The 13777-nt window shown below is 43.5% G+C and overlaps 1 protein-coding gene across 2 annotated transcripts in view; it reads left to right on the plus strand.

The window, feature by feature from the left end:
- The window catches only part of fbxl2 (F-box and leucine-rich repeat protein 2), a 58154-nt gene extending 45609 nt beyond the window's left edge, over window positions 1–12545 (plus strand). The window contains exons 4-15 of one of the 2 annotated variants that reach the window (XM_066691202.1): window positions 521–595; window positions 3648–3742; window positions 4315–4383; window positions 4484–4579; window positions 5711–5837; window positions 6355–6429; window positions 9232–9359; window positions 10703–10763; window positions 11012–11056; window positions 11187–11243; window positions 11503–11715; window positions 12133–12545. In XM_066691202.1, the coding sequence (XP_066547299.1) occupies window positions 521–595; window positions 3648–3742; window positions 4315–4383; window positions 4484–4579; window positions 5711–5837; window positions 6355–6429; window positions 9232–9359; window positions 10703–10763; window positions 11012–11056; window positions 11187–11243; window positions 11503–11715; window positions 12133–12240 (1149 nt within the window). In that variant the 3' untranslated portion in view covers window positions 12241–12545. Of the gene's footprint in view, window positions 1–520; window positions 596–3647; window positions 3743–4314; window positions 4384–4483; window positions 4580–5710; window positions 5838–6354; window positions 6430–9228; window positions 9360–10702; window positions 10764–11011; window positions 11057–11186; window positions 11244–11502; window positions 11716–12132 lie in introns of both variants that reach the window. The other variant, XM_066691201.1, reaches the window with a different exon arrangement.
- Window positions 12546–13777: the final 1232 nt, after the last annotated feature.

Below are 13777 nucleotides of genomic sequence, written 5' to 3' on the forward strand. Positions count from 1 at the left end.
GGGCTTTGCTCCCGCTTACTGCGTTTGTTCCCCGTTCCCCGTTCCCCGTAGTTTTTTTGTTGTCTTTTTTTTTTTTTTTTTTTTTTTAAGACTCACGTTTTCAGGGAAAGGATTGTGTTAGAAAGTGATGCTGTCTGTTTCTGCACAAAAACAGAACACAAAAATACAAGCAGCGATATTGCAAGCCAGGCTGATAACCTCCCCCCCCCTGTACAGGACCACCCAAACCCACAGAGTCTCACCTGGGCCCTGGCGGTGTGGCCCGCCGTCTCCAGGGGAATAGGGTTCTCAAAGAACACGCATCTGGGCTCGTGGCTGATAAACTGCTCATTTCATCTATAGGATTTTATTTTGTTTATGTATATATTTTTATAGACAATCTAGGCTTCAGTAAATGTATGCATATTTATAGTTCAATAAAAGTGTTTGAAGTGTTTTTACCTTTTTGTAAGTGCTAATTGCATTTTTTTTTTTTTTTTTTATATCCCTTTTTCACTTTTGTTTTACCTATACTTCACAGGCCTGGAATGTCTTAGCATTAGATGGAAGCAATTGGCAAAAAATAGACCTGTTTAACTTCCAGACCGATATAGAGGTAAGTAACCAAAATAAAAAAACACTAAACTGAGTGTGGAAATGTGTTATATGAGGGTCTGTGTTTTATGTTTCGTTTAATTACCTACCTGCCAGTTGCAAATTCTTCTGCTTTTTGTTTACCAAAGTCTTCTAGCTTTTACCTAACAAAAATCTTATTTGAGTAATTTGAGATTTTCCAGTGGTTTGATTTAATCGAGACCCAATTTCTCTGTGTTCCCAGTTTGATTAACCGCTCGCGCACAGCTGGAGAACCAGGGTGGTGCTCTACGTGCTCTCTGACTGCGGCTCTGAATCGATGACTTGATGAGAAGTCATCTCCCCCCATGTTTGAACTTAATTCTGTCATTATAGCATTATGAACTGTGATTTTCATGAAGAAATATGATGCATTCGTCATGGTTTCCTCGTCATCACAGGCCCTTCTAACATGCTGCAAACGAAAGCCTTGGGGGCGCGTTTGCTGTCCCGGCATCACGCATTGCTCTGCAGCTGCACCTTGATAGGAAAAGAGGTCGACAGTTTCTCCGATGGCATGAGAGAGACCACGGAGTACTTCTGATTATCAAATGACACCGCTAGGAGTTAAGATGCCTCTTGAATACATGTATTATAATTATTATTAATAATAATTTGCCAATATTTTTACACCAATAATGCAAGGTTTTTCAGTCGGTTTTCAACCAATTACAGAACCTTAAACTTGTATCATCAAGAAGGAGAGCCATTGGTATTGTACTGAGCTGTGTGCTGTATACTCTTTAATTACTCGTTTTATACTCATCTACTTTTAGCTTTAATTGGATCTGACAAAGAGCTTGCGTGTGATTCAAATTTAACAATGCCTTCATTGGGTAAATCCCCTTCACCTTAAGTGGCATTAGAATCCCACAGGCACACCCCCTTCACCTCACACACTGGATTAGAGGAGATAACTGCCAATGGCATGTATACAATGCCAACTTGTGTACAGAGCTGTCCATTTGCATTAGTTTATCAGGACAGTCATGGAAGATGCAGATATGATAGCATAGTGGTACAGCCCGAGTAGTGACCACATTCCTCCTCTTCCAGCAAACCAGTTCATCATACACACCGAGATTGCACAGCAGATAAACTGCGTGAGAGTCAGTTGAAACATAACCTATTACTCTGCAGAAGAGTCTTTCATTGTATTGTAAACCCTGTGGTTCATCAAACATTTACCACCATCCAAAGTGTACACCTTTTCTAGGGGAGAACACAGCACTGTGAATATGTAAACTGGCACTGAAATCTTTCCGAATGCAAGTCTGAAGAGTCCCTAAAAGCAGTTTATACATGGCTTTCTGATTTTGAAAGCGCTGTGGTTACCTGCTGAGAAAGCACAGGCCAGATTGAAGACACCGTAGTCTTTTGAAAGATCTAACACTCTGCTGACCTTGTGCTAGTCACCCCTCAGTATGGTCAATTTAAAACTTGAATTTAAAAATGCCTTATGAACCAATTTTATCCAGTCAAGCAATTCCCTACTTTGAAATGGTGGTACATATCTGCCCAATCCTGTTTTGAATTAGTAAAGTTATCTCCTGGCTCTGGATTGTCTAGACAGGACCTTTCTGGGTGCTGCAGCAGGATATGCACCTGCTTTATCAGGGGCTGTGAGCTCTGAAACTGTCGGTGGTACCCCGGGTTCGATGAGACATGGTTGGATGTCTTTTGGGCATTGTATAGGCCCAAAGAGGGACTCGGCTTTGTGTCAGATTCCTGTTCTAACAATATCCCTGGGATAACCAGAGACGTGATGAATGCAGCCCGTGGGAATTCTCTGTGCAGCAAAAGCTGAGAGGAAAAATGACTGCTGGTTTGTCCTGGCGGGGCCCATATTAATCATTCTGTCACCTGGGTACCTGTTAGTTTTCTGTAGGCGCTGTCTGACAAAAGCTTTTCAGTAGCTATTTGTGCTTCTGCAGTCCCTCAATGGGTCTGAATGTTCCTTTTTGCTGCTTTAATTATAAAGAGACAAGAAATACTGTGCAGTCTATCCTTGGTAAGTGTTTTATGTGAGCAACCTCTTGTTCTTCAGTGACGTACTGTCCGTACAACTTGTGCTCTGGGTGGATGTGCTACATAATGCAATGCTTTTTTTTATTATTATGGTTGTCTTTTCTTGCTTTTTTGCTTCTTTATAAATGACATTGTGTCACATTGTAGATGAGCCGGGCCTGCCTGTGAACAGATCAGATATAGTCCTGTCTCAAGTGCCAGAAGTGCAGGAGATTACACACAGGGGGTTTTGTTCATGAATTGTTTTTGGTGTGTTTAGATTACTCTCAGTAGTACTTTTAGGCCGTTTGATATGGCAGTCTTAGAGAATGTCCGACTGATGTATTGCATTGCGATTGTAGTGCTTCATATATTGCCTGGGCTTTTTAGCCTGTAACTGATGCACTATACAGTGGCATCTTAGCAGCCTCAACCTTGCTCCTTTCCAGGTGCCCTGCAACGACTGCTACATTGAACTGGTGAATTTTAATTGTAATGCTTGCCTGCCAGATACTTGATGAGCAAGCTGATGTCTGCTCTTTGATTGTAGAGGGACACAGACACCATTGCTATAAAACCTCATGTATACTTTACAGTATATTTATGAATTATGTCTTATTATCAGGAAAGTGGATTGCACGTGGATCCAGAGAGAACCTGTATTAAAAACACTGAATTTATTTGTACATTACCCACCCCCACTCAAATAGAAATAGATATTTGATCCTGGAAACATTTTTCATTGCATTATGGATCAATTGTGTTTAATAATCACACGCACGCACGCACACAACCGTAATGATTATCAGGGGGGATAAGCCTGTAAGCAAACCCCAGAAGCTGCCACTCTGCTCTTGTCATGCTCTCAGTAGATCAGTGCAGCAAAAGACAGGCAGGAGGAGTTGGCTTTTGTGTGCTTGAAGGTGTCCAGTTTGTACCAAAAGCCCAGTGTGCAGTGGGAGCTGTGTAGGGTGGGGACGGGGGGGGAGTGGACAGGGAGTGGCTGAGCTCTGCTGCTGTCCCCACAGGGCCGTGTGGTGGAGAACATCTCCAAACGCTGTGGGGGCTTCCTGCGCCAGCTCAGCCTGCGGGGCTGCCTCAGTGTGGGGGATGCCTCCATGAAGTGAGTACACAGGCTGGCACCTCAAACCCTTGGCACAGGACACTCACACACCTGATCCCATCCACTCTATACACGGCCCATAGTGTCTCCACTGTTTGGGTTGGAGAATGGGGGGTGCAGGTCAAAACCACCTTCTCTTGCCAACTGCTGCTTGTTGGCCGACTAGGCTTTGCTAAAGCCCCCCGATGACAACCAGTTTTTTCCAAATTGTTCAGATGCTGCTGTCTAACCCGGTTACCTGCTCACTGTATTCCTTCATTCTGTCGGCACCCTGAAGATCGGTGCCTTGTGTGTTTTCTGTAATGGTTTACGCTGCTCTCTCTCTCTGTCTCTCTCTCTGTCTCTACATTGTGGTGTGTATACAAGCCTTACTGAGCTGTGTACATTTAATAAATTAAAGACTCTTTTAATCTTTTCCCTTAAGATATCTTGAGGATGGTGATGTTTGTTTCTTTAATGTTATTTGCAAGATTGTTCTATGGCCTTCTCTAATGCTGGCACTGTTATGTTTAAACTAATAATGTGTTTTTTCTTCTCCTCCTCCTCCTCCCCCCCCCCCCCCCCACCCCCAGAACTTTTGCACAGAACTGCAGAAACATCGAACACCTTAACCTTAATGGTTGCACAAAAATCACTGACAGGTAGGTATGCTGGTTATACTGGTTTGGGGGTTTAATTGAGGAATGAACAAGAGAAAGTCAGTCTTAACAAGTTTTTTTTTTTTTTTGTTTGTTGTTACAGCACATGTATTAGCCTTAGCAAATTCTGTTCTAAACTGAAACATTTGGACTTGACATCCTGTGTGTCTATAACAAACAATTCTTTAAAGGCATTAAGGTAAGGAACTCCTCTTTTTCTTTTCAAATTTCAAACGGCAAACAAGCGATCAACAAGCTGTGGTGGTTAGAGTTTACAGACCATTGAATATTGCTGCCTCACAGTAATACTTAAGGCCAAGGTTAAAAATGTGTTATTAGTGCAGCATATTTCTGTCTATTATTGGCAACTGGAGTCGAGTTTTATCCTGCTGTAGGCTGTGATGATGGTAAACCGGGTAGCTGAAGTTAACACTGTGGTTCCGGGGGAAGGTTATTTGTTTGTGGTTTTATACTCCGTTCGGTACTTGACTACACTGCTCTACTGCTGTTCCAGCGTAGCCTAAGACACCGCATTTCTCCAGATGAACTGCACCGGACAGGCAGGGTTTACTTCTCAGGCTGAGCTCCGCAGGGACGTCCTGAGGTCCCGTGTCCAGTGGTAGCCTGACAGTATCATTAGTGTGGCTTCGGTAGAGGGAGCAGGATCTGGCTTTATAATTAGATCACTGGATGCTTACTGAACAGCACCCCGCTCCGCTGTCAGGGGGGTTGCCGGCGATACTGAATTAAGCATTCCAGTGTGGGACGGAGGGCAGGGTGAGGAGAAAATACAATTATCCGTGCTGGATTTCATCAGCCATAGTCAATAGATGGCAGTCTATCACAGGGAGACTTATTGAATGAGTCGCAGAAGCTTGTTAATGGTGTATATTGTTTTTGTTTTATTCCTACATTGATTTAAACCGTCAATTAAATGTTTTAATGCCCTTAAATGTAATGTTTTTAAGAGTTAGTTCAATAATAATCATAATGCATAAATACATACATGCATTTGTGTGTTTCATATTTTCCCTGTTTCTGGGCCACTTGAAAAGTTGCTTGTATCAATCTGTTGATGCTTAAAACGATCCGATCGCTGCAAATCATATGGGTAACAGTGAAGTGTCCAGGGTTATGTGATCAGTCGCTGTCAGAATGTGGCTCTGTGGGATTTTATATACAGCAACACGGCTGCTTTTCAGTTTAAATGATCACCTTTCCAAAAAAAAAAAAAAGTGCTGTTAGTTTTATACCATTGTTGTATTGTCTATTTTTATTTTGTGTGTGTGCTCTTTACTGCTTCCTCTCCATTGCATGTTGCCCTGCTCAGTGAGGGCTGCAGGACTCTAGAGAACCTGAACATTTCGTGGTGTGATCAGATCACTAAGGACGGCATCGAGGCTCTGGTGCGAGGATGCGGGAGTCTCAAGGCCCTGTTCCTCAGAGGCTGCACACAGGTGGGTGCGGATTCACGGATCTTCACACAGCTCATGGTTAACTAGAAGTATTATTATTATTAAATCAGTACCCAGACCTATGTGTATATTATCTAAAGCCTGGTTTAGAGATGCCCTTCCTGGTCTCATTAATCCACCCTGAGATGGTGTAGTGTAGATGTTTATCCTACACAACACTGCCACCTACAGGCTGCACTCTGCCATTGCCTCACCACTCTCACTTGGGATTTACTCACTTTAATTCATGAATGTGTGTGATGCCATTAAAATGCTTTTTTTTTTTTTCTGGAAATGAGCGAGCAAACAGCACTCAGTTGGGAACTAATTTTTGTTTTCTTATACATGGTACCTGCACTGTCCTTGTTGTTTTGTCACGACCAGACTGGTAGACCAGGTCTTTTTTTAGCTTTTGCTTCCTGTTATTTATTGTTTTTCTAACAAAGTTTGTCACTAAACTGAGAGTCATTGTGCAACGTCATACTGAGCCGAGTGTCGTGTTGTCGTTGTTTATATCTAGCTAGACGACGACGCACTGAAGCACCTCCAAAAGTACTGTCCCGAGCTGCTGACGATCAACATGCAGTCGTGCACAGTAAGCGCTGTTTGGTTATGTTTTATGTTGTTGATGTCGAGTGTTTAGAGCAGAAGTCTCAGCCCTGGTCCTGGACTCCCCCCATCTGGCCGATCGTACGGGTCACACGTCAGACATTAATCTACCAAGACTGACACATTTCATTTGGATCAGTTAAGCATGTTTTGGTAAACCGTTAATTGGAGATAATTTGGAAAAAAAACACCAGAATGCTCTTTCTAGCTTGTGAATAGATTACTATACTAAATGTTTAAACCATTAGAAAGATGGACAAACAAGTTGGGGGCCAGTGGCTAACTTTGAATGGATGGCCTAGGTCGGGGGTACTCAATAGGCGGACCGCGGTCCGGATCCGGACCCAGACGCAATACAATTTGGACCGAAGCCAAAATCAACATTATATAATTTAGTCATGATCCAAGCGAGTTTTCATTGGTGCGTGATTTCACGCCTATATTGTTTTCCTACTGGTTTATCTATCTTCTGTGTCTGTCCAATCCAAAGATCCAATCAGGAGCTGTAATAACTGTAATCACCATGACCACTCACTCACTCGTTGGCCGCGGTGTGTGTGTGTGTGTGTGTGTGTCATTCGCAACGCAGGCACTAATCCAGCTGTGGTACTTCCTTGCTAGCGAAAATCATGGCGTGCTCAAAACCTGACAAAAAGAGAAAAGTCGATTCTGAAAATTGGGAATTTAAGACAGAGTGGACTGACAGTTATGCATTTGTGCTGCCGGTGGGGAGCACAAAACCAATGTGTTTAATTTGCAACGAGACGGTTGCCATTGTCAAGAGTGGTAACGTGAAACGTCATTATGACTCGAAGCACGGACACTTTGACCACAATTACCCGCTTAAATCTGAGGTAAGAGCCAGAAAAATCAAACAACTGCAAGCATCATACCATGCAACATGCAGTGTAATAGTTAGATCAGCCACCCAACAAGAACGTGCAACTGAAGCTTCATTAAGAGTGGCATGGGTCTTAGGAAAGCACAAGAAACCATTCTCTGACTCGGAGATTGTGAAGGAATGCATGAATGAAATAGCAATTGCCCTGTTTGAGGGAACTCAAAAAGATGACATCATACAAAAAATAAACCAAATATCTTTGTCTGACTCCACTGCTGTAAAGCGAACTGAAGTCCTTGCTGAGGATTTGCTTGACCAAATGAAGTCTGCAATAAAAAAGGCTAAATGCATTTAATTGGCTTTGGATGAATCCACAGACAACGCACAACTTCTGGTGTTTGTCAGATTTTTTGATGAAGAGAAGGGAGAATTCTGTGAAGATGTGTTAGGCCTCACAGCCCTCCATGGACACACAAGAGGGGATGATATTTATGAAGCACTGATAGATGTTGAGAGACAGAGAGATAGACCTGAAGCATGTTATTTCCATTGCTACTGATGGAGCTCCATGTATGACTGGAAGAGAGAGGGGATTAGTGGCACGCTTGAGAGCTCATCACCCTGACCTAATAGCATATCATTGCATAATTCATCAGATGGTTTTGTGTGCCAGTCTTGAAGAAAAGTATGCAGAGGTCATGACAACAGTAATGAGACTTGTGAACTTTTTGAGGGCATCATCTGCTCTGCAGCATCGCTTGTTGCGCTCATTCCTAACAGAGGTGAATGCAGAATTTGATGATTTGCTCCTTCACAACAATGTCCGGTGGCTTAGTAAAGGCAAGGTACTGGAGTGCTTTTGGACATTACGGAAAGAGTTGGAAACCTTTCTGTTGGATCAGAAGAGTGCAAAAGCAAAACAATTTGTGGAATTTATGCAGAATGAAGAAAAAATGGAAATTGTTGCATTTTTATCTGAGATTACCTCCCATCTCAATGATCTGAACATGAAGCTCCAGGGCAAAAATAACAGTGTGTAACCTCACATCAGCTATCTGTGCCTTTCAGAAGAAACTGGAGCTGTTCAAGTGTGAATTACAGCAGGACCTGCTTCACTTCCCAAAGCTTTTAAATCAAACAGCAGGAACACATCATCATCACAATCATGCTGAATTCCTGGCCAAGCTGATAAAAAATTTCCAAACTCGCTTTGGAGATTTCCCTCTGGGAAAACAAGTCTTACTATGCATGGAAAATCAATTCCTTGTCAAAAACATTGCAGAATTTTCAACTGAAGCCCTGAAAATCTGCCCATGGGCTAGTGCTGCTTCTCTAAAATCAGAGCTAATTGAGCTTCAGGAAAACCTTGCACTGCAGGAGTCTCTCTGTGACCCTACCACCTTCTGGACTAAGATGGTCCCTGCAGCAGGTGTCCCCCTTCCTTGCAGAAGGTGGCCCTTCAAATTCTCACCATGTTTCCCTCAACATATTGTTGTGAGTCTGCCTTTTCAACCAGGAATATGGTGAAAAACAAATACAGGAGCACCCTCAATAATGAACACTTACATCAGTGCCTCCGCCTGGCCCTCACACCTTTTATGCCCAAGTTTAAAGAGCTGGTGGCACAAAAAAGGTGTCACTTTTTACACTAATAAGGCCAGACCACATCACCTTTTGTACATAGTTTGAACGTTTTGTGGGATTTACCACCTTTTTTGTTGGAGTTCTGTTTTTGGATTTTGACTATCACTATTCCGGACCCTGGACACAAGGAAAATTTGGTGAGTGGACCTTTTAGGTTTCTAATTGAGTACCCCTGGCCTAGGTCCTTCAGCTGGGAGACCTTCAATGCTTTCTCTGCTGTGGGTTTTTTATTTGTTTTGTTTTGAATAATCCCATCAAAATGTGATTTAATAAAGTCAGGTTCTTCCACAATTTATTTAGCAGGTAACAGACGACGGTTTAGTCAGTCTATGTAGAGGATGCCATAAACTTCAAATCCTGTGCATCTCTGGCTGTGCGAACATCACAGACGCCTCCCTCACAGCCCTGGGCCTCAACTGTCCCAAGCTGAAGTGAGTAAAAAACCTTGCCAATGTCTCACAGTCTCAAAGCTGCAGATGAAATTGTGGGTGTGCAACAGAAATGGTGTTAGTGGGAGGACCTGTGCTCATGCTGAAGCAACGGTTGAGTGCGTTTGCCTTGTTACATCTGAAATGGGAACGCAAGAGAATAGATGGGCAGGGCCAGAATTCATGCCTGAACTCACACCAGGAAGTCAGCAGGTTTATCACTCTGGTAGGGTAATTTGAGCTGAAGCAATGCTTTCTTTTCAGAATAGAGTAAAGCTTTTATATCCAATGTGGTTTGAGGAACCTTTGAGGTTCTGTCTTGAAAGAGTTTTTGCACGTCATAGTTTGGGTTGCAAAAAGTCTAAAATCTAAAAGCATGCAACCCAAAGAAATTATGGCAAATTCAAGAAAGCCAAGGTTTCCTGATGCCTCTGCCTTATTTGAGCTATTTGTAAATGCAGAGGAGATTCTTGTTCAGACCGCTCTCTCGTTCCTGGCTGTCAGTCATCTCAGGGCATAAAGCTGCGAAGCGGCAGGGTTTGAGTGTGTGGAGCTTGTCGGCACTGACTGATTTATACACGAGGAACGGGCGCTACACCAACATCCCTGTCACTTCCACAGAATTCCCCAAAGCTGAAATGGTGTGAACCTGAGACTTGCCTCATATTTTATTTCTTGGTTTCTTTCCTCCCTCATTTTTCTTTTATCATTTTAAATTTAAACAATTGAAAAGCCGCTAGACCACTAGGAAGACTTCAGAGAGGTCATTTTCTCTCATTTGTGCTTCTGAGGAGCAGTTTTATCCTAATAAGGGTGTTGATATCCTGAATTCCCATCCCTGGCTGGCTATCCACATGGAGACACATCTGTCGCATGTCTTTTTGCATTTTGCTGCATTGAAACAGCGTTCTCCTCAGATCTGTCCTGTCCCTCAGCAGTCCTCTTACAGCAAGTAACCACCACACCAGTATTTGTGTTACATGTAAATGGTCATTTTGGCTTTGGCTAGTGTTTAGAATTTAAACTGACTTTTCCAGCTAGACACTATCTCTATAGTAGTGGGAAGCTACAGGCAACTACGATGTGCTTCTGTGTGGATTGACTGCAGAGATTGAGGTTTTCTCTCTTTATACACGGGTACATAATCAATGTATATTACTGTATCTTTATCTGTGCATACATTGATATGTTTATTGACAGTCCTGTCAGTTTACCAGTTCTGGTGACAGAATTACAGAATGCACACACATACTGTGTTGGTCGTGTTTCTGGGTAGATTGTGGCTGAGAAACTAGCTGATGTCCAGTGATACTTTTGGAGCCATGCTGTTGTGTTGTTCTCTGCAGAATCCTGGAGGCTGCAAGGTGTTCCCATGTGACCGACGCCGGCTTCACCGTTTTAGCTAGGGTGAGTAACGCTGCACGATACAATACAATACTTCGTGTCTTAAGTATTTATTTGGCTGACATTTTTCTCCAAATGCACTTAATAAAAAGAAAATTCAGTTAATTGTTTACAAAACAGTAATAATCGCGAATACAATGACAAGTGCAGGACAAGTATTTATATAGTGCAGAAAACAATTGTGGCAAATAAATAAATGTAGTGTAACACATACAGCGGTCTCACCCGTCTTGGTGGTTCCTGTCTTTCAGAATTGTCACGAACTGGAGAAGATGGATTTAGAAGAATGTATTTTGGTAAGACTTGATGTTTCCTTTTAATTGTTTTTATTATAGGATTAAAAGGGGATCATCTGTTAGTTCAGTCGGTACGCACTGGTGTTTCTGCTGCTTTGTGAATAATCGACTAATCTCTCCTCTCTGGCAGGTTACAGATAACACACTGGTTCAGCTCTCCATTCATTGTCCTCAGCTGCAAGCTCTGGTGAGTTGAGCCGCTTCTCAGTGGAGGTGTTTAGTGTTTTGTTTTTGGCGGACTCTTATATACAACTCCACTGGGGGGGAATGTGTTGTCTGTGCCCTTTAAACTGTTTAGTCTCCAGTTGCGTTGAAACTCATTCAGTTTGAGTACGGCACACCTCTCTGTAATAAGACTGCAGAGCGTGTCTGTTGTGCTAGGACTTCACTGGCTCTCCCATTGCCGCGTGTGCCGACCCCCCGTGTCTCTTGTGTCCGCGCTGCAGAGCCTGTCCCACTGTGAGCTCATCACGGACGACGGGATCCGGCACCTCAGCAACAGCACCTGCGGTCACGAGTGGCTGCAGGTGGTGGAGCTGGATAACTGCCCCCTCATCACCGACGTCACGCTCGAGCACCTCAAGAGCTGCCACAACCTGGAGCGCATCGAGCTGTACGACTGCCAGCAGGTCACGCGGGCTGGCATCAAGCGGATCCGGGTGAGTGGGGTGTGCGTCTGAGCCTGCTGCAGCCCCACGCCTGGGCACAGTGCCCATATGGGTGGTAAAAACGTTTCCCTTGGCGTACGTTTATAACTCGATTGTCAGAAAATCTGTTTTGTTTGTGCCATGAATCAGGAAACAAATAGAAAGCAAGAAAGCCAGCCATTTAGTGCTTCATTTAAAATGGATACATTGTGATTTGCGGGACCCCATTCCTCCAGTGCCGTTGTCGAGTTGTGTTCCTGTGTGCGCAGTGGTGTCAGGTCTGAGTAAACCAGAGAGGAGCTTGGAAAGACGGTGCATGCAAAGCAAAGGCAGAGAGAACGAAATTAAAAGGGAACCTGCATTTGAGCCTGCCGTGCCGGGTCGTGCCCTCACCTGTGCCAACGCCCGTTGTTGTTTTGTGTTCTGCAGGCACACTTGCCAGAGATCAAAGTGCACGCCTACTTCGCCCCCGTCACACCCCCGCCCTCAGTGCACGGCGGGGGCCAGCGGCTCTGCAGGTGCTGCATAATTCTTTGACAGCGGCAGGCTGAGGGGGCAGCTCTGTGTGCCGTACTGTTAGTGTGAATGATGACTCCAGCGCTGGCGATGATCTCGAGCCCTCCTGCCTGCGGGGAGAGAGCTGGGAGGAGGGGGCAGCATGGGGGAGGAGGATGAGGAAGAGGAGAGAGACCTTGCGGAGGAATGACGATGCCGGCTGGACGCCTTTCTCTCGAGCTCACGTCCCCACCCACCCCACCCCGTGTGCTGAGGAAGGCAGGGGGGGTCGCAGCAGCCAGTGAATGAGGAAATATGAACCTTCTGCTTAACAAGAAAACAAAACGACGACTTTTGCATTGGCAAAAAAACAAAAAGTGACAAAATGGCAAATTGTCTTTGTATTCAAATTGGAGTTCAGTGATATTTCTTTATGCATTCAGTTTTGTCAGTGCTAATTGTTATTGTCCAAGCTTTGCTTTTCTGGGGGTAAAAAAAAAAAAAAAAAAATTACAGCATGTTAACTTTGAATGAAACCTCCCCTTTGGAAAAGGCTGGACATTCCAACGCAGTGACTGATGTCGCTTTCAAACTCTTATCCGATTAACTTGTTTCGTGACACAAAAAAAGAAGTAAATTTGCCTGCAACTGTTAAGATATTTTAAGAATTAAAAGCATACTTCGGAATCTACTCAGAGCAGTAGCATATATGAATATTTTTATATATTTTTTTTATATTCACTCAAATGCAGCAGCGCTACAATGCGTCATGTTACGGATCGGTCCAAAAGAGAGACCGGACCGGCAGTAACCTCACCAACACGCAGAACAATTGTTTCTGGGCCGTAAAGTAACATTTGTGCAAGCCTCGGACAGGTTCCTCTCCCGTGTTGGTATTTACGGAAATCCTGAGAAACGCAGAGGCGGATGTAAAGTAGGAGGCTGTCTGAGAAACCTCACTGTGCTCCGGCACCAAACCACTCTCCTGCACCTACAGTGAGGAGCTGCGGCTAAATTATTTTGTGTGTGTGCAGGTCGTTTCTGGAGGTAGAAACAACTTTAGTTTTCCTAAATTATTGCTTACAGTAGAGTAATTAGGGTTTTACCCTCTGTGTTGTCAGTTCATTGTTCTTCCAAAGATATGTGAGGATTTATTGTTTTTTTTTTCTTTATATTTTCCTCAAGTATATATTTTAAAGTGTTGTTGAGCGCAGACAATGAGCTGAAACAGATGATGGGCAAGCCTGGGTTCTTACCTGGCCACCTCGAGTGTTTAATTTATATGTGTTGCTGCTATGCTGAAGAAAAACAAAATCATTTTTAAAGCTTTGTGCAGCTCATGACAACTGAAACCATAATCCTTTGAAATATGCCTTACTTAAATTGCAAAGTAATTATAAAATGTGTATTTGTGATTGCACTTGCTCTGTCCAAGGACTAGTTTTGTATCCTCTGGCTCTTTGCTGTTGGAATTCTGCACACTGGATTAGCAATGGGCTACAGTTTGTTTTCCCCCACGTTGCTGGTGGTCATTTTAAGTTTCAGCCAATCCTACTCCTATAAATAAGTGGTTACATTA

This window comes from Amia ocellicauda, chromosome 18, assembly GCF_036373705.1.
Source record: "Amia ocellicauda isolate fAmiCal2 chromosome 18, fAmiCal2.hap1, whole genome shotgun sequence".
Classification (NCBI taxonomy): domain Eukaryota; kingdom Metazoa; phylum Chordata; class Actinopteri; order Amiiformes; family Amiidae; genus Amia; species Amia ocellicauda.